This window comes from Oscarella lobularis, chromosome 2 (assembly GCF_947507565.1).
Source record: "Oscarella lobularis chromosome 2, ooOscLobu1.1, whole genome shotgun sequence".
Classification (NCBI taxonomy): domain Eukaryota; kingdom Metazoa; phylum Porifera; class Homoscleromorpha; order Homosclerophorida; family Oscarellidae; genus Oscarella; species Oscarella lobularis.
Window position 1 is genome coordinate 2,268 of NC_089176.1, and position 21,191 is coordinate 23,458.

The 21,191-nt window shown below is 44.5% G+C and overlaps 5 protein-coding genes and 1 long non-coding RNA gene across 10 annotated transcripts; 3 read left to right on the forward strand and 3 right to left on the reverse strand.

Annotated features, from left to right (window-relative positions):
* Nucleotides 1-1,722: 1,722 nt before the first annotated feature.
* Nucleotides 1,723-5,102, reverse strand: LOC136183986 (uncharacterized). Its single transcript, XM_065970804.1, has 21 exons — nt 5,082-5,102; nt 4,928-5,025; nt 4,806-4,871; nt 4,650-4,715; nt 4,447-4,542; nt 4,338-4,403; nt 4,182-4,247; nt 4,026-4,091; nt 3,874-3,935; nt 3,772-3,779; nt 3,564-3,625; nt 3,431-3,469; nt 3,248-3,313; nt 3,119-3,157; nt 2,936-3,001; nt 2,791-2,845; nt 2,556-2,705; nt 2,437-2,519; nt 1,945-2,006; nt 1,780-1,794; nt 1,723-1,727 (listed from the first exon to the last, which is right to left on the reverse strand). The coding sequence occupies exons 1-21, from the start codon at nt 5,100-5,102 to the stop codon at nt 1,723-1,725; spliced, it is 1,257 nt and encodes a 418-aa protein (XP_065826876.1).
* A 3,422-nt stretch (nt 5,103-8,524) lies between these two features.
* Nucleotides 8,525-9,326, forward strand: LOC136183338 (uncharacterized). 2 transcript variants are annotated; one of them, XR_010669141.1, is made up of 5 exons: nt 8,525-8,742; nt 8,794-8,881; nt 8,937-8,978; nt 9,055-9,069; nt 9,151-9,326. It is a non-coding gene; the product is annotated as an uncharacterized lncRNA (long non-coding RNA). The 2 variants fall into 2 exon arrangements; XR_010669140.1 differs by having other exon boundaries at nt 8,531-8,881.
* LOC136183333 (uncharacterized) lies at nt 9,071-10,736 on the reverse strand. Of its 4 annotated transcripts, none has more exons than XM_065969938.1 (6): nt 10,211-10,736; nt 10,016-10,153; nt 9,785-9,952; nt 9,660-9,734; nt 9,467-9,596; nt 9,071-9,404 (listed from the first exon to the last, which is right to left on the reverse strand). In XM_065969938.1, exons 1-6 carry the CDS (start codon nt 10,727-10,729, stop codon nt 9,262-9,264), a joined length of 1,173 nt encoding a protein of 390 aa, XP_065826010.1. In that variant the 5' UTR covers nt 10,730-10,736; the 3' UTR covers nt 9,071-9,261. The 4 variants fall into 4 exon arrangements, with proteins under 4 accessions (XP_065826010.1, XP_065826009.1, XP_065826008.1 ...); XM_065969937.1 differs by having other exon boundaries at nt 9,785-9,949; nt 10,202-10,736; XM_065969936.1 differs by having other exon boundaries at nt 9,660-9,731; nt 10,202-10,736.
* Nucleotides 10,737-10,765: 29 nt separating this feature from the next.
* LOC136183335 (cyclic AMP-dependent transcription factor ATF-4-like) lies at nt 10,766-11,905 on the reverse strand. The gene is made up of 3 exons (XM_065969941.1): nt 11,759-11,905; nt 11,480-11,702; nt 10,766-11,390 (listed from the first exon to the last, which is right to left on the reverse strand). Exons 2-3 carry the CDS (start codon nt 11,637-11,639, stop codon nt 10,900-10,902), a joined length of 651 nt encoding a protein of 216 aa, XP_065826013.1. The 5' UTR covers nt 11,640-11,702; nt 11,759-11,905; the 3' UTR covers nt 10,766-10,899.
* Nucleotides 11,540-15,425, forward strand: LOC136183327 (putative E3 ubiquitin-protein ligase UNKL). Its single transcript, XM_065969925.1, has 13 exons — nt 11,540-11,848; nt 11,898-12,112; nt 12,167-12,376; nt 12,457-12,788; nt 12,834-13,087; nt 13,148-13,232; nt 13,287-13,366; nt 13,422-13,745; nt 13,803-13,886; nt 13,943-14,419; nt 14,478-14,846; nt 14,899-15,045; nt 15,094-15,425. Exons 1-13 carry the CDS (start codon nt 11,762-11,764, stop codon nt 15,289-15,291), a joined length of 2,862 nt encoding a protein of 953 aa, XP_065825997.1. The 5' UTR covers nt 11,540-11,761; the 3' UTR covers nt 15,292-15,425.
* LOC136183326 (meiosis regulator and mRNA stability factor 1-like) lies at nt 15,420-21,187 on the forward strand. Its single transcript, XM_065969924.1, has 16 exons — nt 15,420-15,825; nt 15,900-16,475; nt 16,531-16,803; nt 16,862-17,037; nt 17,097-17,565; nt 17,614-17,801; nt 17,854-17,934; nt 17,985-18,179; nt 18,230-18,605; nt 18,662-18,892; nt 18,949-19,000; nt 19,058-19,239; nt 19,289-19,513; nt 19,575-19,895; nt 19,946-20,030; nt 20,078-21,187. Exons 1-16 carry the CDS (start codon nt 15,442-15,444, stop codon nt 21,082-21,084), a joined length of 4,821 nt encoding a protein of 1,606 aa, XP_065825996.1. The 5' UTR covers nt 15,420-15,441; the 3' UTR covers nt 21,085-21,187.
* The last annotated feature ends 4 nt before the right edge of the window (nt 21,188-21,191 follow it).

A 21,191-nucleotide genomic window follows, 5' to 3' on the forward strand; every position in this document is an offset into this window, starting at 1 on the left:
GGTCACGAAGGTCGCTTCTAAAGCGTAGACAGAGATTGTCCGCCTTGTTGTCCCTTCTATCGAAAATAAAAAAAGATTCTAAAGCAAACACTGTTATAAACCTTTCGTCCCGCGTACTCACCACACACGAACACTCCGTGCTCCAAAAAGGACTCTCCTTCTGCCCAACACCCCTCCGCCCTAATAAAAAAGACTTACTAAAATCAATCACGGGATTTGCTCGAAAACTCCGCCTCCAATATTATTTTACCCATCAAAATCCAATAAATAAAACACATCCTAAACACCCACTCAAACCAAAATCATCCTTCACACTAAAACATGTAAAAAATCACCAACTTGAACACTTTATTACCGCACTTAAAAGCCATGCATTAGCCTTGAAACCTAAAAGACCTAGACTCAACACCTCTAAAGAGGAACGTACAGCCATTAAAAACCTTAAATCCTACAAAGACATCGTCATTAAAAGAGCAGATAAGGGATCTTGCATTGTTATAGAGGACACAACTAACTATATAACAGAAGGACTCACACACCTTACCCAACCGGAAATTTATAAACCACTAACAGAAGACCCCACACCAGCAATTGTAAACTCAATTGCAACAGCAATACAACACTTCTACCAACATGGACCGCTTGATTATTATACCTACAAACACTTACTCCCAGATCCAGAAAACACACGCACTCAAATACTCTACTTTCTTAAAAAACTCCATAAAAACCCCCACGGTGTTAGACCAATCTGCAGTGGATCATCAGGACCAACGGAGCTAATATCTGCACTGGTAGACTCCTACCTCCAACCTATTGCTACCCAACAACCAAGCTACATACGAGACAGCTCACACCTTATAAAAATACTGGACAACGTCTCCCTCCCTTCAACAACAATCTTAGTAGCATTAGATGTGAAATCCCTCTACCCTTCTATCCCTCAAAACGAAGCTATCAACGTTTGTGGCACATTTGTGCAACAACACTATAACGATCCAAATATAACCAACATGATTAAGATTTTCCTCTACTATATTCTTGCAAACAACACGTTTATCTTTAATAATAAACCGTACCTCCAACTCAGAGGCACAGCCATGGGGACGAAAACAGCCCCATCCCTGGCAAACCTATTCATGGCACACCTCGAACAGAAATTCCTCACGTCACAACCACATACACCACTTTACTGGCTACGCTATATCGATGACATATTTCTACTTTGGACAACCTCTGAACAGAACCTAAACACCTTTCTCACTAACCTCAACGAATTCCACCCAACTATAAAATTCACATCAGAAATCAGCCACACAAACACTACATTCCTGGATATAGATATCTTCAAAGGTAATCGGTTCAACCAAATCGGGATACTAGACATCACTACCCATATCAAACCAACCAACAAATTTCAATACCTACACTACACTTCATCACACCCAATATCAATGAAAAGAAGCGTAGTCACTGGTGAATTACACCGCTTTCTAAGATCAACCTCCTCACTAGGTGACTTCCTAAACCACAGAGAAAACCAAAAAACACGATTTCTCAATCGAGGCTACCCTCGAAAACTAATTAAGGACATAAACAAGCAATTTCCGTTCACACGACGAACGCAACTTATTGAAAAAATTCCAGACCCCGCAACCGTTACAACAAAAGAAAACTCCAAACCACCCCTTACACTAGTCATCCCATACGACCCCTGGTTTCCTAACCTACGAAAAACACTTAACGATCTATGGAAACGCATTGAAACAACCCCCTTACTACACTCCATCTTCCCTACAAAACCAAAGATAGCATTTAAACGCACAAAAAATCTAGCAGACACTCTCGTAAGAGCAAAACTCCCTACTACCACCACAACCCCTACCAGCAATACTCCACCAACAACCCCGCCCACACTTGAAACCATCTATACAACAATCACACCATGCAAAATCTCCAACTGCAAATGCTGCCCGATCTTACGCAGGAGAACATCCTTCACCAGCCTAGTCACCAATGAAACATACCCTATCACGGATACATTCTCATGCAGTTCAAAAAACTTAATATACCTCTTGGAATGCCCCGACTGTGGCAAACAGTACATTGGCCAAACTACCACCACTCTAGCAAAACGAATGCAACGACACCGTAGCCACTACCACCAAAAGAAAGACCTCTACCTTTACGCCCACTTCCATGACCACGGGTGGAAATCTCTAGACAAACTAGGGGTACAACCTATCGACTCAATCCCGGACTCATCATACGATTTACACTGGTTAGAACAACACTGGATCTCGTGCCTGGAAACAAGAAAACCAAAGGGACTCAACGCAAAGGATGAAAGACTCCCCTTCTAACTCTAACAGACTAACTCTAATAGACCATATAAACAAATAAAACACACACTACATACACTACCCAGAAACTCACCACAAATGAACGCTTCCAAAGCCTTCTCTCCTCCATTCTTTTTCTATGACTGACTCTTCCGCTTGACTTCCCACAACCAAATTCTACAGAAACGAAAAAAAGAAAAAATATCAGCCCACCAAATAAAAGCCCAAAGGTATCTCAACCCCATACCTCAAAATTCCTCCCACTTGATTGTTCTGTTCACCCCCTCCTTCATCGCTCACTCTCCTCTGCATGCCTCTTCCCCCCTTCCCCCAATTCCTCCATACCCATGCCCCTAAAATACCCTAAAAAATTCATTAAAAAAGAATAATACTTATAACACATGCCATCGATCGATCCGATACTCATCCTCTCTCACACATCGCTCACCCCTCTCCTCCCTCGCGTGTCCCATCTCTCCTCTGATCCTTCCATACATATGCCCCTAGAACAAACGAGTTAAAACAATTCGTTAAAAGGAATAATACCCATAGCACATACCATCGTCCGATCCGCTGCCAATCTTTTCTCTCACCCATCGCTCATCCCTCTCCTCCCTCGCGTGTCCCATCTCTCCTCTGATCCCTCCATACGTATGCCTCTAGAACAAACGAGTTAAAATAATTCGTTAAAAGAAGTAATACCCATAGCACATACAATCGTCCGATCCGCTGCCAATCCCTTCTCTCACCCATCGCTCATCCTTCTCCTCTCTTACGTGTCCCATCCCTCCTCTGATCCTTCCATACATATGCCCCTAGAATAAACGATTTAAAATAATTCACTAAAAAGAATAATACCTATAACACATACCATCGATCGATCCGCTGCCAATCCCTTCTCTCACCCACCGCTCATCCCTCTCCTCTCTTGCGTGTCCCATCCCTCCTCTGATCCTTCCATACATATGCCCCTAGAATAAACGATTTAAAATAATTCACTAAAAAGAATAATACCTATAACACATACCATCGTCCGATCCGCTGCCAATCCCTTCTCTCACCCATCGCTCATCCTTCTCCTCTCTTACGTGTCCCATCCCTCCTCTGATCCTTCCATACATATGCCCCTAGAATAAACGATTTAAAATAATTCACTAAAAAGAATAATACCTATAACACATACCATCGATCGATCCGCTGCCAATCCCTTCTCTCACCCACCGCTCATCCCTCTCCTCTCTTGCGTGTCCCATCCCTCCTCTGATCCTTCCATACATATGCCCCTAGAATAAACGATTTAAAATAATTCACTAAAAAGAATAATACCCATAACACATACCATAGATCGATCCGCTGCTCATCCACTCTCACACATCGCTCATCCCTCTCCTCCCTCGCGCGTCCCATCCCTCCTCTCATCCTCCCATACATATGCCCCTAGAATAAACGATTTAAAATAATTCACTAAAAAGAATAATACCTATAACACATACCATCGATCGATCCGCTGCCAATCCCTTCTCTCACCCACCGCTCATCCCTCTCCTCTCTTGCGTGTCCCATTCCTCCTCTGATCCTTCCATACATATGCCCCTAGAATAAGCGATTTAAAATAATTCACTAAAAAGAATAATACCTATAACACGTACCATCGATCGATCCGCTGCTAATCCCTTCTCTCACCCATCGCTCATCCCTCTTCTCTCTTGCGTGTCCCATCCCTCCTCTGATCCTTCCATACATATGCCCCTAGAATAAACGATTTAAAATAATTCCCTAAAAAGAATAATACCTATAACACATACCATCGATCGATCCGCTGCCAATCCCTTCTCTCACCCATCGCTCATCCCTCTCCTCTCTTGCGTGTCCCATCCCTCCTCTGATCCTTCCATACATATGCCCCTAGAATAAACGATTTAAAATAATTCACTAAAAAGAATAATACCTATAACACATACCATCGATCGATCCGCTGCCAATCCCTTCTCTCACCCACCGCTCATCCCTCTCCTCTCTTGCGTGTCCCATTCCTCCTCTGATCCTTCCATACATATGCCCCTAGAATAAACGATTTAAAATAATTCACTAAAAAGAATAATACCTATAACACGTACCATCGATCGATCCGCTGCTAATCCCTTCTCTCACCCATCGCTCATCCCTCTTCTCTCTTGCGTGTCCCATCACTCCTCTGATCCTTCCATACATATGCCCCTAGAATAAACGATTTAAAATAATTCACTAAAAAGAATAATACCTATAACACGTACCATCGATCGATCCGCTGCTAATCCCTTCTCTCACCCATCGCTCATCCCTCTTCTCTCTTGCGTGTCCCATCCCTCCTCTGATCCTTCCATACATATGCCCCTAGAATAAACGATTTAAAATAATTCCCTAAAAAGACTAATACCTATAACACATACCATCGATCGATCCGCTGCCAATCCCTTCTCTCACCCATCGCTCATCCCTCTCCTCTCTTGCGTGTCCCATCCCTCCTCTGATCCTTCCATACATATGCCCCTAGAATAAGCGATTTAAAATAATTCACTAAAAAGAATAATACCTATAACACATACCACCGATCGATCCGCTGCTCATCCACTCTCACACATCGCTCATCCCTCTCCTCCCTCGCGTGTCCTATTCCTCCTCTCATCCTTCCATACATATGCCCCTAAAATAAACAATTTAAAATAATTCATCAAAAAGAATAATACCTACAGCACATACCATCGACCGATCCGCTGCCATTCCTTTCTCTCACCTATCGCGCATTCCTCTCCTCTCTCGCGAGCCCCATCCCTCCGATGATCCCTCCATACATATACCCCTAAAACAAACGAATTAAAAACCAAAATAGGAAAAGAATAAATTAAAACCACACCTTATGATTAATTTCCTGCATGACCCATCTCTACACAACACAAAAAACCAAAGCCCATACAACGCATAAAATGATGATGCACTTATCTAACAAAGCCTCGCAACAAGCCTTCCCTAAAAAACAACCTGAAAAAAAGAAAAAAATGAAACAAACCTCCCCCCTATGAACACAACGAACTACTTAGGAAACAACAACCAAACCATACACAAATCCACGCCCTACTCTCACCCGCACAACATACAACACGCGAAAACACCCGAGAACGCAAAAAATCACGACAACGACGCCGGTTTCCCCACGCGGGCCCCCAACTTCCACCGCGTGACGTAAACGACCCCTCGAGCACGCCCTAAAACCCGTCGCGCAACGATCTAACTCCAAAACTAGCGCAGAGAGCGAATAATAATAATACGAAAACGGATAGAACGCGTAGGTGACCCCGCAACAAAAACACGCGCGATGAAAAGACACACAAACATGCAATCTACCTTTCGTCGCGACCAATTCCCTCTCATTCCCTCTCCTTCGCCCCATTTAAAGCCACCGTAGAAATGAAAGAAAATCCTAACCCCGTATGCGCGTAACCCCGGATAACCACCACGGAAATTTCAAATCATCAATGAAAAATAAATAAGAAAGACTCCCCACAAGTCAAAAAACCCACAACACTACACGCCCACCACCGTTCCCAATTTAGAACGTAGCTGAAAATTATCAGAAACGCAAATGTGAACACATCGTTAAAACGGAATTTTATTACATCAAACCTCAAATACGCCCAAGAGACCTTACACCCATATTAAACTACATAAAATTCTCTACAAAACCCCAGTAAAATAATTGCCAATACTCTTAACCTACTATATAGAATAAGCAGTATAAGTTGAAGGTCTTCTAAAACACGTATTTAGTAATAATCAATAGAGATCACACCCAATGACGTCACCCATAGGAATGTAGATAGTACTCACAAAACGCTTTCAAATGATATATTATACGACCACAAAGAACCAAATAAGAAGTTAATCCAGCAACTTATAGATTTTAGACCCCCTTTTTGAATTCTAAATTTTAGCATAATTCCATAAACAATGACTTAGGACACCCAAGATTTTTTTCAGAAAGGGACACCCGCGGTAGAATTATATTCCGCAACTTTACCAACGCACTCCCATATCTCCCTAGCAACTAAAAATCTTAAAAGAATTTTCCTAAACACAAACCCCTTTAACCAACCATAACTTTACAATAGAAGCGCGATTCAGGACCCAATCTTCCCCTTCCAGTAATACCTCGCCAAGGAACCTATAAACCCTGCTGTTGCCATAGTTACCAAGAATTTTCTAAAAACCAATATATCGATCCCAAAACCCCCCCACCCGACTCTCCTGCTCCCCACGCTCGCTAGGCCCCTTCCTTCTTCCCCTTTTCCCCCCCCAAAGGGGCAATACCCCACCACCATAAATCACCAAACGGAAAACCTACAAGGAATAACTCAACGGGAAAAAAAAGGAAAAAAGATAAACGAAAAATATAAGTATACAAATTACTCCAACCTTCTAAACAGGACACCTAATTCCAGGTCGGTCGTGGAGACTAGCAGTTGATACAGATCTGCCTTGTGCAATATCCGTACTATAACCCTAACCCTAACCCTAACCCTAAGTTCTCTTTCCAACGGTGTACCACTTGTCATTAACTTTTTCAAATCAAAAAATTTGTACAGAAGATATAGGTCCATTCGAAAGCTCTTTGAAAGCTCTATCCAACGGTGTATCATATGACCTAGTCACCCAAGTAGGTACATCTTTTAACCCTAACCTGGGCTAAGCTGGGCTAAGCTGGGCTAAGCTGGGCTAAGCTGGGCTAAGCTGGGCTAAGCTGGGCGTAGTTCACCATGCGCTCACAATGTGGGCGGCGCTTGCTCTGAGCGGGGTGTGGTGACGTTGAGCGAGATCAACTGCTACAGGCACCCGCAGCCCTTTTACTTTTCGGGAGTGCTTCATTACTTATATAGAAATTGTAGGTCTCTAAAATTGCGACTTCTTTTGTTTTAAATTCGCTTTTTCGTTTTCGCATACAAGTAATGATGAAGGACGAGTAGATTATTATAGGTTTTGTTTGCTGAATCGTTTTCTACATCGTCTGATTTGACGCGATTCTCCCGTTGTTTATTTGGTTTTTTGGCGTTTTGAGTGGCTTTCGAAAGGGATAGCTGCTAAAAGAAAGTATTTAACATCGTGGTGAATGACAGCCCGAGCGCGGTTCTGCTTTTCGAGGCGTTTTGAGAACACGCGGCCGAAAATCGCTTTCTCTCGATCGTTTTTCTGCTTTTGCTGCTCACGGTGGTCTTCGCCATCATTTTTTGTTCGGTTTCGCTCCGCGAGTTGGGTTTACGAAGCGCGATTGTGGCGTACAAAGTGTTTTTTGTCACCGATTCCTTGCGAGGGGCCTCACCCCCACGTGCGCGATCTTCGCGTTTTGGCGAGACGGGCGGTTTTTCGGGTGCGAAAGGAGCTTTTCGCGCGGCGCGAAGACTTCGGCGGTGTTTCTAGACCGCGCGGGGTACTTAGGCGAGGAGAGCGACGGCGTTTCTTTGCTTTTTCTGTTTTCGCAACGCGCAGGTGGTGTTCCTATTTGATCGCGTCACTTGGGCGTTTTCTTACCCGCTGTGGCTAGAGTCACGGTAAAGTAACTCACCGTAACTGTAACAGGTAGCGCACGGTAACCGAGGGGAAGAAATCGTTTAGCGCACTATAGAGAATGGACCTAACCTAGAGAGCTTAAAAGGCGTTTTTTTCATGTACCTAACCCAACCCTAACCCTAAACCTTACTGGTATCGGTGGCGGCCCCGCTCCGGGCTTAACCGCCCCAATGAGCATAGGTCGCAGAGGGGGGCTTCGCCCCCCTGGAACCACCATGCTACGGGCGGTTAAGCCACAGTCGCGGGTGATCGTATATCGCCGTTTAGGTACAGAGAAAAAAAAGAAAGAAAAAAAAAAAAGAAAAAAACGATCACGCTTCGGGATTCGAACCCTCGACCCGTCACGTGCCCCGTGGTTCATGCATCCCCAGCGCCCTGCTCAGCACCCCCCCCCCTGCCCGTTGAGCTACCGCGACCACCTTGCGTAGGAGGTGATATCACATGCTCTTAACTACAAAATTACCGTGACTCCAAGCCGTGAGACTTGAGTCACGGTACCGTGACTCTAGACACAGCGTTTCTTACCTTTAGCGTTGTTGCCGGCGCTGCGAAATAGGCCGTAGAGCTGCGTTTGTCGAGTTTTAGGCGAGGATCCCAACGAGGGGCCTCACTTTCATTCTGTACCCCATTGCGGGGCCCCACTTGCTACGGTGCTAACGCGCTTCGTTCTTCGTCTTCGTCGAGTGGTTCTTTCCGCTTTCGCTCCGTTTTTTTTGCTGCGCGTGATCACGTAATAGCACTGCGCGTGCTCATCGAGAAAAGCGAAGATTGCGAGGTTTTCTCTTTACGTTCTCAACGGCGGGTACGAAGAATGAGTCTTTTGGACGTTTCCGTTCGTCGACGAGCGATATAGAACGATTGTCGGCGTTTGGGCGACGATTTCTGTCTGATCGCGAGCGACACGCGTCTTAGCGAAGGATTCTCGCGAAGATTCACACGCTGTACGTTCGAATTTTCGAGGAAGGTGACGACGCGACTTGTTTGTGTGCATTTTAGGAGTGATTCAAGGCGAACAAACGCTTGGCACGGTGACATCAGGTAGAACGAATGACCAGCAGCAGTATCATAATATTTTTTTGCTAATTCTTCCCCCTCCTCTTTTTTACACGTATAGGCGCGACGTACAAATGTGAGGCTATTGGATCTTTTGATTTTTCAACATGCTATTACAGTAATGGATGGAGTAAAAATGTCATTTTCTCACTCATAGGCACTCACATACGAACGTGTACACAGCAGCAAGGATGCAACAATAAAAGAAAGCAAGACAAGTAGCAGTGCAGGGAACAGAGCTGCTTCTTTCTCTTCTCCAACATAATCATCACGTCATTTTATATTGAACACTGTATGATGAAGAAGATGGAACCATTTCCTTTCTTAGTGAAAGACTCGAGGTTCGTGAGAAGGATGATGATGATGATGGTTGGTTTCCAGCCAATCCAACGCGAATCATCATTGGCTGGCCTATGAATAACCAAACCAATCCATTATAATATTAAAGTTAGGGTTAATTTTATGTACTGTACCATCCAGGTTTCTCTGGTGATATTTCCTAAAGGCAGCGTTTGCATCTTCAGAAGAACAGTAGACGACTTCTGCAATGCCATTTGAAATGAAAGAAGCAGAACGCAATTCGCCAATATCAGAAAACAATTCCTAATAATTATGAAATCAATATCATGACATACTGTACTGATAGGTCAAAACTGCGATTCTCACCACAACATCTTCGTAAGTCACACTTGGCTGTAAATTGGAAACAATCAACTTCGTTCCACTTTTCAAGCCAATCTGCTGACAACCCAAAAAATAATAGGTACCTTTAGAGACACGTGTAATTTTACATATGATTGTTCCGTCATTTCACGACGGCCTCGCGACGACGACGACGACGGCGGAGGAGGAGGAGGAGAAACAGGAACAACTGGCTGCTCAATATCTTCATAAATCAACGTTGGAAAAGGTGAACGAGATCTTTCTTCTTCTTCTTCTTCTTCAAAATCCCTCAGCTGCTATGAAAATTAATAGCATCATCATCATCATCATCATCATCCTAAGAAGAATTGTGAACGAACCCTTCTTCTTCCAGTGCTTCCTCTTGCCCCCATTGCTTTGTAATTGGCTAGTATTGGAGGCTGATTTCTGCTAGTAGATGATGATGATGATGACAAGAAGAGTGGAGCTTGTCGTTTATCAACGTGGAGTGTAGAGTCCTAAAGAAAGAAAGAAGTTAGAAAACTTTGTGGACCCCTCACACGCACGGCACCCACGGCACGTCTAGTTGTAGATTTTCCCAATCCTTCAATTGTAACCTTGATATTCGATCGTTTTGGCTTAGGCGGAGGTGAAAGAGGTTCCGTTATGAGACGAATTTCTTCTTTTGAACCGACGACAGACCGTCCATATGTCTCTTCAATTGCTTTGGAAAATGTCGATCGAACATTTCTTCCCTTCGATCGAACATTTTCCTCCTCCACAGACAATTTTTGACGCAAGTCGAAATTTCCTAAACCCTTCGCCGCCCCCGTCGTCTTTTTCGTTGTCAAACCCAATTTTGTTAGACGTAAGTCTCGTCGAGATAGTTGAGCCGTTCCTCTTCCCCTTCCTCTTCCTATTCCTCTTTCTTTTCCGTAACCGAGTCGCGATTGAAGAGAAACGGAGACCGATCGACTTCCGCCGCCGCCGCCACTCGAGTAAGGATGAGTGCGACTATAGCCAAGGACCTCGCGACTTTTCTGCACCCGCCTTTGCTGACCTCCTCCTCCTCCGAAGCCTCCGAACGACGCCATTACACCTAATACGGGACTTTGCATAAACCACGTGAATTCAAAAAACATTGATCTATTGAAATTGAAATCACAGTAGCAGCAAATAGCAACAAAAAGAAACAGTATATAATACTAACTACTAACACAAGTTAGTCTACAAAGGTCAAGGGAAATGACGACTACAGTATTAATTAATTAATATTTCCTGATGATGATGGTTTGATTCGTTCCAAGAGCTCTTTGACGAGTTTGATTTCGCACAGAAGTCTCTCCTCTTTGCCTCTCAGCTCCGTATTCATTCTTTCCAATTCTTCTTTCTTCTGCGTCAATTCATCCTCTTTTGACTTTCTTTTTTCTCGATACTTTGTAGCAGCTTTTCTGTTCTGCAACCTCTTCTTTTCTTTCTTAGCAAACGACTTTCTGCCGCCGCCGCAATTCTTAGAGAAGGCATACTTATCATCTTCACTTGGACCATCAAGAGATGACAATGATTGTGGCGAACCACCGTCATCGCTTAATGAAGATTTGATGATGGAAGAAGGAGGAGAAGTAGTAGTTGCAGTTGTTGATAAAAGAGAAGTCAATATAAAATCAGACTTTGCTGCTGTTCCCCCTTCCGGCGGCGGCGGCGGCGGCAGCGGCACATGATCGTCGAGATAAGAATCCAAATCAAAGACAGCATCTAAAGAGAAAGCACCGCCCATTAATTAACAATATAGCCTGATACTAATTTTAGACAATGATGTCATTGGAATGCCGGTTTCTTCTCACCGATTTCAAAGGAGCCACTCGTATTCGATGGTTTGAATAGATCGTTGCTTCCAGCTTCGAAGCCGCCGCCGTCGAAAAGGGAACCTGTGGCGTCGCCTTCGACCACGAGGTCGTCCAACAAGGAAAACGGCGGATAGTCGCTTACGAATTCCGCCGCCATGTATGTAATTCGCGTTTTCTTCTTCTGATACCGTCAGGTTTCAGGGTAAAAAGCGTCGGGAAACTAGGGAAACGAAGAGGTTCGGGTGGGCGTAGACGCCCCTACTTTGTGATTCTTACGCCATGGTAAGTGTTTCGGAGTGTCGGAAAGCACAGAAGTGCTTTTTAGAAGGCCATCTTCGATCCGCAGTGCACGAGCTGTCTCGCTTCGTGAGTTCGCACGGAATACCCCAAAGATGACGGTAGTCGTTATTTTTAGGAGGCAATCGACCAATCGTGCTTTGCCATTCTGTCACGTGCTTTTCTGCAAACAAACCACACGTCATTTTTAACGCACGTTCCAATGACGTCGAACCAATTAGTATTTCAGCCAATCAACGAACTCAGTGTAGAAGCATCGCGATTGGAGACGAAAGACGCCGTCGAAATGCCCGATAGCCGCAATGCTCAAGCGGAAAAGCCTCATCATTACAGGTGAGCGAGTTATTTGGATGGTAAGGATGCAATTGCAGGACTTTGGCGTTGCAGCTATCTGAAGGGCTTTCGCACGGAACAGTGCCAGGCGTTCGCGCAGCACAAATGTCAACAACATCGTCCTTTCACCTGTTTCAATTGGCATTTTCAGAATCAACGACGTCGTAGGCCTCGACTCAAACGCGACGGCTCATTTAACTACAGTCCGGACGTCTATTGCACTCTCTACGACGAATCGACGGGAACGTGCGCAAATGGAGACGAGTACGTAATGGAAACGCGAAAGAAAAAAATGGACGTCACTTCATTAGCGCACGTTATTTCACGTCATTTTTTTTGCGCAGATGTCCTTTGTTGCATCGTAACGCTGGCGATACGGAACGTCGTTTTCACTTGCGCTACTATAAAACGACAGTGTGCAATTACGAAACGGATTCAAAAGGGAGTTGCGATAAGAATGGACCTCACTGTTGGTTTGCTCACAGAAAAGACGATCTTCGATGTCCCGTATACGATAACAAAGAGCCCGAGATGACAGCCGCAGCAGCAACAGCTGATATTCTAGCATCAGCTGGAATGTCACCTAGAGGAGGAGGAGGAGGAGGAGGAGGAGGAGGAGGAAAAGAAAAAGATCGTTCAAGCGGAAGTTTTACATTGGATGATCCTCGATGGCAAGGTTATTAATTAATTAATTGTTATAATTATTTATGTTTTTTTCTAGACCACAAATTCGTTCTTTTCTATTACAAAACGGAATTGTGCAGAAAACCACCCAAGTCGTGTCGTCAAGGTTATGCATGCCCGTATTATCATAACGGAAAGGATAAAAGAAGACCGCCAAAGAAATTCAAGTATAGATCGACTCCTTGTCCAAGTGTGAAACATGGTGACGAATGGTGTGAACCGGGGGATTGTGATAAGGGAGATCAATGTTGCTATTGTCACACTCGAACAGAACAACAATTTCATCCGGAGGTACTGTAGAAAAGAAAATGATGATTAGGGTTATTATATCATCTTTACGTACGTACGTAGATCTATAAAAGCACCAAATGCTATGATATGCTTCAGACTAAAACGTGTCCACGTGGACCCTTTTGTGCATTTGCACATAAAGAAGGTGTCACAATATTAATAATATATTGATTTTATTGTAATCTTGATGTAAATGCAGATGAACTAAAGGGCTACAAAGATGCTCTTGACAAAGACGAGCCACCACCAATGTCTCCAATTACAGCCGTTGGAATGAGAGTAAGAAAGAAAATGAAATGAAATGAACTTTAGGGGGTTAAGGGGTTTGCTTTAGTCGGTTTCATTGTCTCCACGAAAAGAGTCTCATTCTCATCATCATCATCATCATCATTCTCATCATCATCCACCTCTATCAAAGCCACGCCCCATCAGCCGTCCTCACAAGTCAGAAAATGAAGGTCTAGTTCATTCTGCTCCTGGCAACGCCGGAAAGTCGTTGCTCTTGATCCAAGGAGAACGCGAAGGGAGCAGCGTTGGCAGTTTGGGTAGTTACGAAGGAAATACGCCAGCAGGGGCAGCAGCAATGGGATTTGGATTGGGAGGAGGAGGAGGAGGAGGAGGAGGAGCAATGGCGGCGGCGGCGGATGAAGATCTACATGTAAGTGACCATTCACCCACTCACTCAACGAACTCAAAGTCTCTACTTTCGTTTTAGCAACAAGTTCTTGTACGAAAACAAATTATTGCCATAGACAATGATACGTCACTTAGTGAAGAAGAAAAAACGAGAAGAAAACAGGTAAGATCAATGATCAATAATAATATCTATCCATATGTACACGTGCTCTATAATAGAGTGTTCGTTTGTATCACTCTGTGTCCTATCACACATCCCCGGATATGTCTCCTGCATCCGGTCTCAATGCAAGTCTAACAGGAACTCCTCTTTCTGCTTCAGCCAATCCGGGTTTTCATCCTTCGTCTCATTTCTTTCCTTCTGGCTCCTTGCCCGATCTCTTTGATCTTTCCACCAACGTCCAAGGTCTCAACATCGACGATGATGACGTCATTAATCAAATGGAAGATTTGGACATGCGTGAAATTGAAAAAGAAATTGGAAAAGCCGCTTCCGGTAGAACCGGAAGTGTCGGTTCATCACACGCGTCGTCTCTTTCCTCTTCCTTGTCCTCTTCATTTCCGGGACCTGTGGGATCATCATCTGCTGCTTTTCCAATGACGCCTCCTTTTGGCATGGGACAAGGAGGATACGCTGCAGCTGTTGCCGCTGCAGCTGCAGTCTCCGCCGCTGCTTCATATCCTTCTCCTGTTCACGTGCGTTCATTTGCTACTCATTCATCATACAAGCAAGCCACCTATTGTGTTTCTATAGGCAAATCCCTTTTCAGGCCGTCCCTCATCTCTTGAACACCATCATCCCTTTTCCGTTCCAATTGGCGGCGGCACCGGAGGAGGAGGAGGAGGAGGAGGAGGAGGAGGAGGAGGACACTCTTCAAGTCCCAAGCATAGTCCTGTTAGCAATCCATCGTCACAGTCGCAAGCAGCTTCCTCTTCTCCATCTGCTCTTGCTGTGAATTTAGAAAGTGAAAATCGTCGTCTTCGAGAGGAGATTAGTCAATCTCGTTCCAAAGTTGCCGCTTGGGAAGAGTCGTTGGGTCAGGCAAGGCAAGCGTGCGAAGCGTGGAAAAAGGAAGCGACGGAAAAGTCAGAAAAAGTGAAAAAATTAGAAAATGAAATGAAGGTGGTATAGATGATAATAATTGTTATTTGGAGACTTTGATTTCATTTCTCAGGCTTTTGAAAAAGAGAAAGAGGAAGCGAGCAGCAGCAGTCGCTTTTTGCATTGTTTGGAAAAAAGTGCTAATCTGGACAAAGTTCCTTTGTCAGAGTTAAAAGAGATGCAAAAGAAATTGAAAGAAGATTTGAGTCGAATAGAAAAAGTAAATAGCCTATCATATTATTTATCTATCCTATCATTACTACTGTAGGCTGTGTATCACCGTGAGGCTTTGAAATGTATCAAGTGTCACGAATGGCAACGATCGGTCGTAGTGTATCCGTGTAGGCATTGCGTTCTATGTGAGACGTGTGCTGAGGGTAGGAAAGAGTGCGCTTACTGTAATGGTAAGATGCACAGGCAGGTCACCGTATTTATACCGCACAATCCTGTAGAAAAAGAAAATTAGATTTTGTGAGGGCAGCATGTTGTGAAGGAAGAGTTTACATAATAAGAATACGGTAATATGGTACACGACTTCCTCTTCCTGGTGTTCTAGCTGCAGTGTGACGTAACGCAATTTAATTATATCCCGTATTGGCACAGGTGACTCACCGTCATGACTTCTGCTTCTCCTCTCGGCACGTATCCGCTTTGGGTCGGTTCGCTGGCACCGGTCGTTACCGAATCCAATCTGAAGGCTTTGTTCGGCTCGTTCGGCTCGATATCGAGCGCGAAAATCATGCGCAATCCTGACGGTACTTCGAAGCAGTTTGGCTACGTCAATTTCAACGCAAAGGACGACGCCGAACGGGCAGCAAAAAAGTGGAACAATCGCTCGTGGCTGGGAACTCAAATCAGGACGAAAGGACCGAGTCAATTGGAGAAACGAGCCAAAAATACGGGAAAGTTGATGAGCGCCGTAACGAAAGTCGACTTCCGCCCATTTACCGACTGCATTTTCTTCGTTAACGGAAAAACGTGCACACCGAAGACGGGAAAGGTGAGTTGCCGAGTTTCAGGAAAAGCTGGGGGAAGGACACGCCCCCATAGACCATGACTTCATTTTCTATATAGACGTGTCCTTATCGGCACAGTGAAGAGGCTCGTCGTACTTCGAAACAATGTAGAAAATGGAAAGAGAAAAAGTGCCTTGATCCAGATTGTCGTTATCGTCACGAAAGCCAAACAAAAATGTTTACTTCTCCATCCATTTCGGATGACGATGATGATGATGACGACGATGATGACGTCGTCGTCGATGACGAAAACGACGATTACAGCAGCCAATCTGATTCAAATTCATCTTCATTTTCTATTGGTAGTCAGAAAGAGAAAGTTAAGCAACGGAAAATAAGGACAAGGAGCCGACGTAACAGTAAAACGACAAAAGGAAGAAGAGATCGCACTGAATCGGAAGGAAGTAATTCGCCAAAAGTCTCTCTATCTGCCTCTGCCTCTGGGGACTTTGAACCGGTGGGCGTTTTCTGGGACATTGAAAATTGTCCCGTTCCACGGGGAAAATCCATTTTGGCTTTGGTGCGAAAAATACGAGATAAATTCTACGTGGGAAAACAGGAAGCCGAATTTATTTGCGTATGTGATACAACGAAAGAACGACGAGAAGTCATAGAGGAACTCAATGCAGCTCAAGTATAAGAAAAGAAACACAAAGACACAATATTATCTATATTCAATCCTCTTCTAGGTTGACGTTGTGCACGTGAACGCCGAATCAAAGAACGCAGCCGACGACAAATTGCGTCAGTATCTACGTCGTTTCGCTCAAACTCATCGTCCTCCCGCCACCGTTATTCTCGTTTCTGGCGATATCAATTTCGCCGGAGAATTGTCCGACTTTCGTCATCGACAAAATTTCAACATCATTTTGCTTCATAATCGTCAAGCGGCAGAAGCGCTCAAAGCGTGTGCAAACAAAACGTATTGTTTTGACGATTTCACAAAGTCACTTCCAGAAAAGGTAAATTTTATTACCCTCTAATCATTATGAATGGTGGAGGGACGTTTTCTACCGCTAGATTGTTTTCGCTTCAATCGAGACCAAATTACTCGTGAAAAATTTCAGTGCCGATTTGCCTCCTTTCAAGGTGAAACAGCGCTTGGGCCATCTTTCAACAAATTGTGGAGGAAAGGTCAAAAATGTTTATCGGGGAGCAGCTGTCCTCAAATTTACTTCCATGGAATTGGCGCAAAAGTAAGAGGAGTCTAGAAACGTTTATTTGAAAGAAAGCCCAAACTAATTTTGTTTGTTAGAGCAAGAAAACGTATGGATGGACAAGACGTCTTTGGATCAAAAATCAAAGTCACCATTCTTCCAACGAAACAGCCCAATGCTACACGGTTAGAAGCTTCAACAGCTTCGACTGTACCTTTTCCTCAGCAGCCACAGTCACAGCCACAGCCACAACCTCAGACGCAGAAGTTAATGACGCCCTACACTCATCCTCCTTCATCTTTCCTTCTTCCTTCTCCTTTCCCCTACCCCACCGCAATGGGGGCGGCGCCTGCACCTCCTCCCTCTTATCATCCCCCTCCCCCCCGTCATCCTCACGCTGCTACTGCTCGCATTCAAGCTCCTCTACGTGTTCCAGCATTGACGTCTCGTATCACTCCACTTAATCCCATTGGCGGCGTTGATTTGGCCGTCGTTGGATTATCCAACGAATTAACAAAGTCCAAAATTAGATCAGAAGTCAATGGCCTTTTCACCAAACGCGCTCGAGTAAGAAGATCCTTTATGGCATGTCAACTTGTCTCATCTTCCTCACAGGTAGTTCATTTTGCTTTTGATCCGCCCGCCGATAGCTCCGGAGATAAGTTTTGTTCCATTTTTGTCACCGTTGATTCGTATGAATCAGCTGCACGTTGCATCAAAGAGTTGACCGGTGCAACTGTATTGGGATGTCAAATTACTGTTAAACTTGTTCTCAAGATGACTGAAACGCTAGAAGAAGTTCGGTAAGCTAAGCACGTCGTCAAAAGAGATCTTAGGGAGTGTTTCTTCTATTAGGCATAAGGCGTATTTGCTCTTGGTTTCGCATCTCTCTCCTTGGCTGCCTTTGAAGGCTTTCTTCAAGTTCTATCAAGAACGGTAAGAGTCTAATCAGTTTCTTTTAATAAATTCATCTTTCGTCGTTTCAGATATGGAAAGTCGTGTCGCTTTAGTTTGCTTGATAAAATTCCCGATTCCGTCGCTCTGGACGGGCAAGCGCCCAATCTTGTGATTGGCCTTAGCGCAAGAAGTCCAAGGGCAAAGCTACTTCCACCAAATCGTCCAATGTTTGATCGTCAGCTTGTACTTCTTCTGCAAACGCGTGGAGATATCGACCTTCTTAGGTACGAATACCATTTAGTTACCACCGTAGCATTGATGAATTATTTTTTAGTGTTGCTTCGGAATATGTTGCCGCATTTCAGACCGAACTACCGTTTCACGAAAAGGGAATTTCTCTCGAAGACATTCTCAAATCGATTCCAGGCGTGTCGTTTCTTGGCTCAACATTTCCAAACGTAAAAGTTAGATACGATCCCGCTGGATCAGCGACGGCGGCGACGGCGACGGCGACAGGCAATGAAAAGACGAGCAAATTGCTTCAAGAACTTCTGGTCCTTTTGAATTCAAGACCGGGATGGCAGCTGCCTTTTCAACACATTACGACAGCCTATCACAAGAATTTCGGCAAGCAACTCAAAGTGAAGAATTACGGTGTTGGAAAACTTGCCGAACTTTTGGAACTTCCGACAATTGGAGCGCAAATTCAGGTGAGAATGACCCTGTGTGTGATAGATCGATCCTCTTCTCACTGTAGATATCTTAGGTTAACGGAAGTGGTTCTCAACGAGTTGTCGTCTTGCGACATCGAGAACCCTTGCATCATCTCAAACTTCAAATCATTCACATGCTAAAGGAAGAGTTTTGCCGTCCTCGTTGTTCCGTCGACGATTTTCACACCAAATATGAAAATATGTACAAAAGAGATCTTCGTCTCAGCGATTACGGAGTGGCCGAATTCTTTCAATTATTTGACGTCATGTCTGACGTCACAGAGGTAATTAGAAAGGCGATATTTTGTTTCATTGTTTTAATATAGTGAATGTATAATAGGTTGTGACAGATACACCAGGTGGTGAGAAGATTGTTCAACTCAAGGCTCCGGGTAAGGCCAATATATGAGAGACAGTATAAAGTGTCACAATAATTCTCCTTTGCGTAGATCACTTGGCTGACGTTTCTCGTAACGTCAATGAATTATTGACAACGAAGGAACCTCCCTATTGCATCGAATTGAGCAACTTTCAAAACGAATATTCGTCAATTTACCGAGAAATCGTTCAGGCGGCAAAACACGGCTTCAGAAAGTTGTCAGATCTTCTCAACTTTTTACCGGACGTAAAGGTAAAGTGCAATTGGCACCGCTTATTATTAAAACGGATTTTTTTATTAGATTATGGGCGAAGGGGCTTCGATGAAAGTTCAATTGAATAACAAGCTCTTGATTTTTGCTCATCTTGCCACCCAAGTGATCAAGCAGAGCCCAGAGTGTCGTCTTCCCTTCTGCCAATTCGTTCCTGCCTTTCAAAAGACCATTGGCCAGCAGTGCAAAGTGCGAGCCGAGTACGGATGCGCCAAGCTCATGGAATTGATTAAAAAAGTGCCTCAAACTCTCAAGGTACCGAAGACTTGTTTCATTCTACTTGATTATTTATTTATTTATTTATTTATTTTCTCAGATTGTTTCATCCGACGACGGCACCGATGTCAAATACGTTGAATTGACAAAGAAACCGTCCGTTTCCGTCGTCCCAGATGCGGAAGCGCCTCCCCCCGCCGTCGCCGTTACCACGACTACGGGCACGACGACGCCAGCGAAGTCAAAGGAAGAATTTGGCGAAGAAATGCGCGATCTCTTGGGCGTTTGCGAGAAGGGGCAAGTGTCGCTCGATCGTTTTATAGGGATCTATCATCAACATTTCAAGAGACAGTTAATCGTCTCACATTATGGATACAGCAAGTTGGCAAATCTCTTCAAAGCCATACCAGAAATAGTAGAGGCGAGTTCAAAGAAGAAATAAACTCTCAGTTAGTTATGTATGTCTCAAAGGTTGAGGGAAGTGGTAAAGATGCTATAGTTAAGCTCGTGCACTTTACTCCATCATCTTCTCAAGCAGGAGCGGTTGCCGTCACCGGTATGATAACTTAGAATTTATTTATTTATTTATTTCTTCTTTTTTAGACGACGAAAGTGATTCTGATTCGGCTGACGACGTTCAGATAGTAGGCTCTGCGTCATCGTCATGTGACGACGAAGGAGCCAATGGCGCAGGCGAAAACGAGTCCGCCGTGGCTCGTTCTTACTCCAAACAAGCTTCACACAACTTGATGGATTTTCCAGCGACGGACATTCTCGTCGATTTTGACACGTCATCGCTTCCCATTACGACGTCATCACCGTCGTCTTTCACGTCCGCTCGCACTCTTCTTGACGATCCCGTCCCGTCGTTCATAGCAACCACTCCTCTCGTCGGCGATTCGGTTGCTATGGCTGGAAAATCGCCTTTTGACGATTTGTCCGACATTCAAATATCGACGGCGCAGGATACGGACATCAGTTGTCTTATCAATGTTCCAGCGACAACCGCCGTCGCCGCCACTCTTGTTGATAATGCTCAAGTCAACGATTCCAAAACTCGTCCGATTGCAGCAGATAATAGTGGTAGTAAGGAGGAGAGTCTTGCTGTGACGAGCAGTTGCTCTTCTCTAGATGATGACGTCAGTTTTGCTACTAAAACTGACGTCGTCGTCGTCGTGCCGTCGTCACCGGCAACGAATCCTATAATTCAGTCGCAGTCGAATCAACGTTTGGGGTTGGTTGGACCTGTGGCGAGAATGACTCAGATTCAAAGCTCCGGCGCCGGCGACAGCGACAGCGGACGTCCGCAAGATGCCGCCGGTACTTCTCTAATAAGTCAGCAGAATGATCCTCTTTCTGCTCTTATGGAGAAGAACGTCAAAGCTTTGGGGGGTTTGGGAGGAGGAGGAGGAGGAAAAAAGAAGCTTCAGGAAGAAGCTGCCTCTGTGGTGGTGGTAAAGAAAGAAAAAGCTCCTGAGAGTTCCGAGGAGAATCCCGTTTTGGGAGACTCGGTTGGTATCAGTTCTGATACCAAAAAAGCTCGCGGAGTTCGATTGGCAGTCAATTTTCCTTTGGCGGCAAAATCAACGAGCGGAGAAAAAGAAAATTAATCGACACCGTTTTTCGCGTTTGATGTGTGCATTGTTTTGTGTTTTTTTGGCGTGCGTACGTACACGTGCTATGTGTCAATTAATATCAAGTCTTCAATAACGACACC

Coding starts and splice junctions, on each gene's coding strand:
- LOC136183326 (XM_065969924.1), top strand. CDS start 15,442: ATGACTTCTGCTTCTCCTCTCGGCACGTATCCGCTTTGGGTCGGTTCG. Junction 17,802..17,853: donor GAAACGCTAGAAGAAGTTCG/GTAAGCTAAGCA, acceptor TTCTTCTATTAG/GCATAAGGCGTATTTGCTCT. Junction 17,935..17,984: donor TTCAAGTTCTATCAAGAACG/GTAAGAGTCTAA, acceptor TCGTCGTTTCAG/ATATGGAAAGTCGTGTCGCT.
- LOC136183333 (XM_065969935.1), bottom strand. CDS start 10,729: ATGGCGTCGTTCGGAGGCTTCGGAGGAGGAGGAGGTCAGCAAAGGCGG. Junction 9,735..9,784: donor AAATGACGGAACAATCATAT/GTAAAATTACAC, acceptor TTGGGTTGTCAG/CAGATTGGCTTGAAAAGTGG. Junction 9,597..9,659: donor TGACTTACGAAGATGTTGTG/GTGAGAATCGCA, acceptor CATAATTATTAG/GAATTGTTTTCTGATATTGG.
- LOC136183327 (XM_065969925.1), top strand. CDS start 11,762: ATGGTAAGTGTTTCGGAGTGTCGGAAAGCACAGAAGTGCTTTTTAGAA. Junction 13,233..13,286: donor TGCATTTGCACATAAAGAAG/GTGTCACAATAT, acceptor ATGTAAATGCAG/ATGAACTAAAGGGCTACAAA. Junction 14,847..14,898: donor AATTAGAAAATGAAATGAAG/GTGGTATAGATG, acceptor TTCATTTCTCAG/GCTTTTGAAAAAGAGAAAGA.
- LOC136183986 (XM_065970804.1), bottom strand. CDS start 5,102: ATGGCAGCGGATCGGTCGATG. Junction 3,002..3,118: donor TCAGAGGAGGGATGGGACAC/GTAAGAGAGGAG, acceptor CGTTTGTTCTAG/AGGCATACGTATGGAGGGAT. Junction 2,706..2,790: donor ACACGCGAGGGAGGAGAGGG/GTGAGCGATGTG, acceptor TGAATTTTTTAG/GGTATTTTAGGGGCATGGGT.
- LOC136183335 (XM_065969941.1), bottom strand. CDS start 11,639: ATGGCGGCGGAATTCGTAAGCGACTATCCGCCGTTTTCCTTGTTGGAC. Junction 11,391..11,479: donor GAGTGGCTCCTTTGAAATCG/GTGAGAAGAAAC, acceptor CTTTCTCTTTAG/ATGCTGTCTTTGATTTGGAT.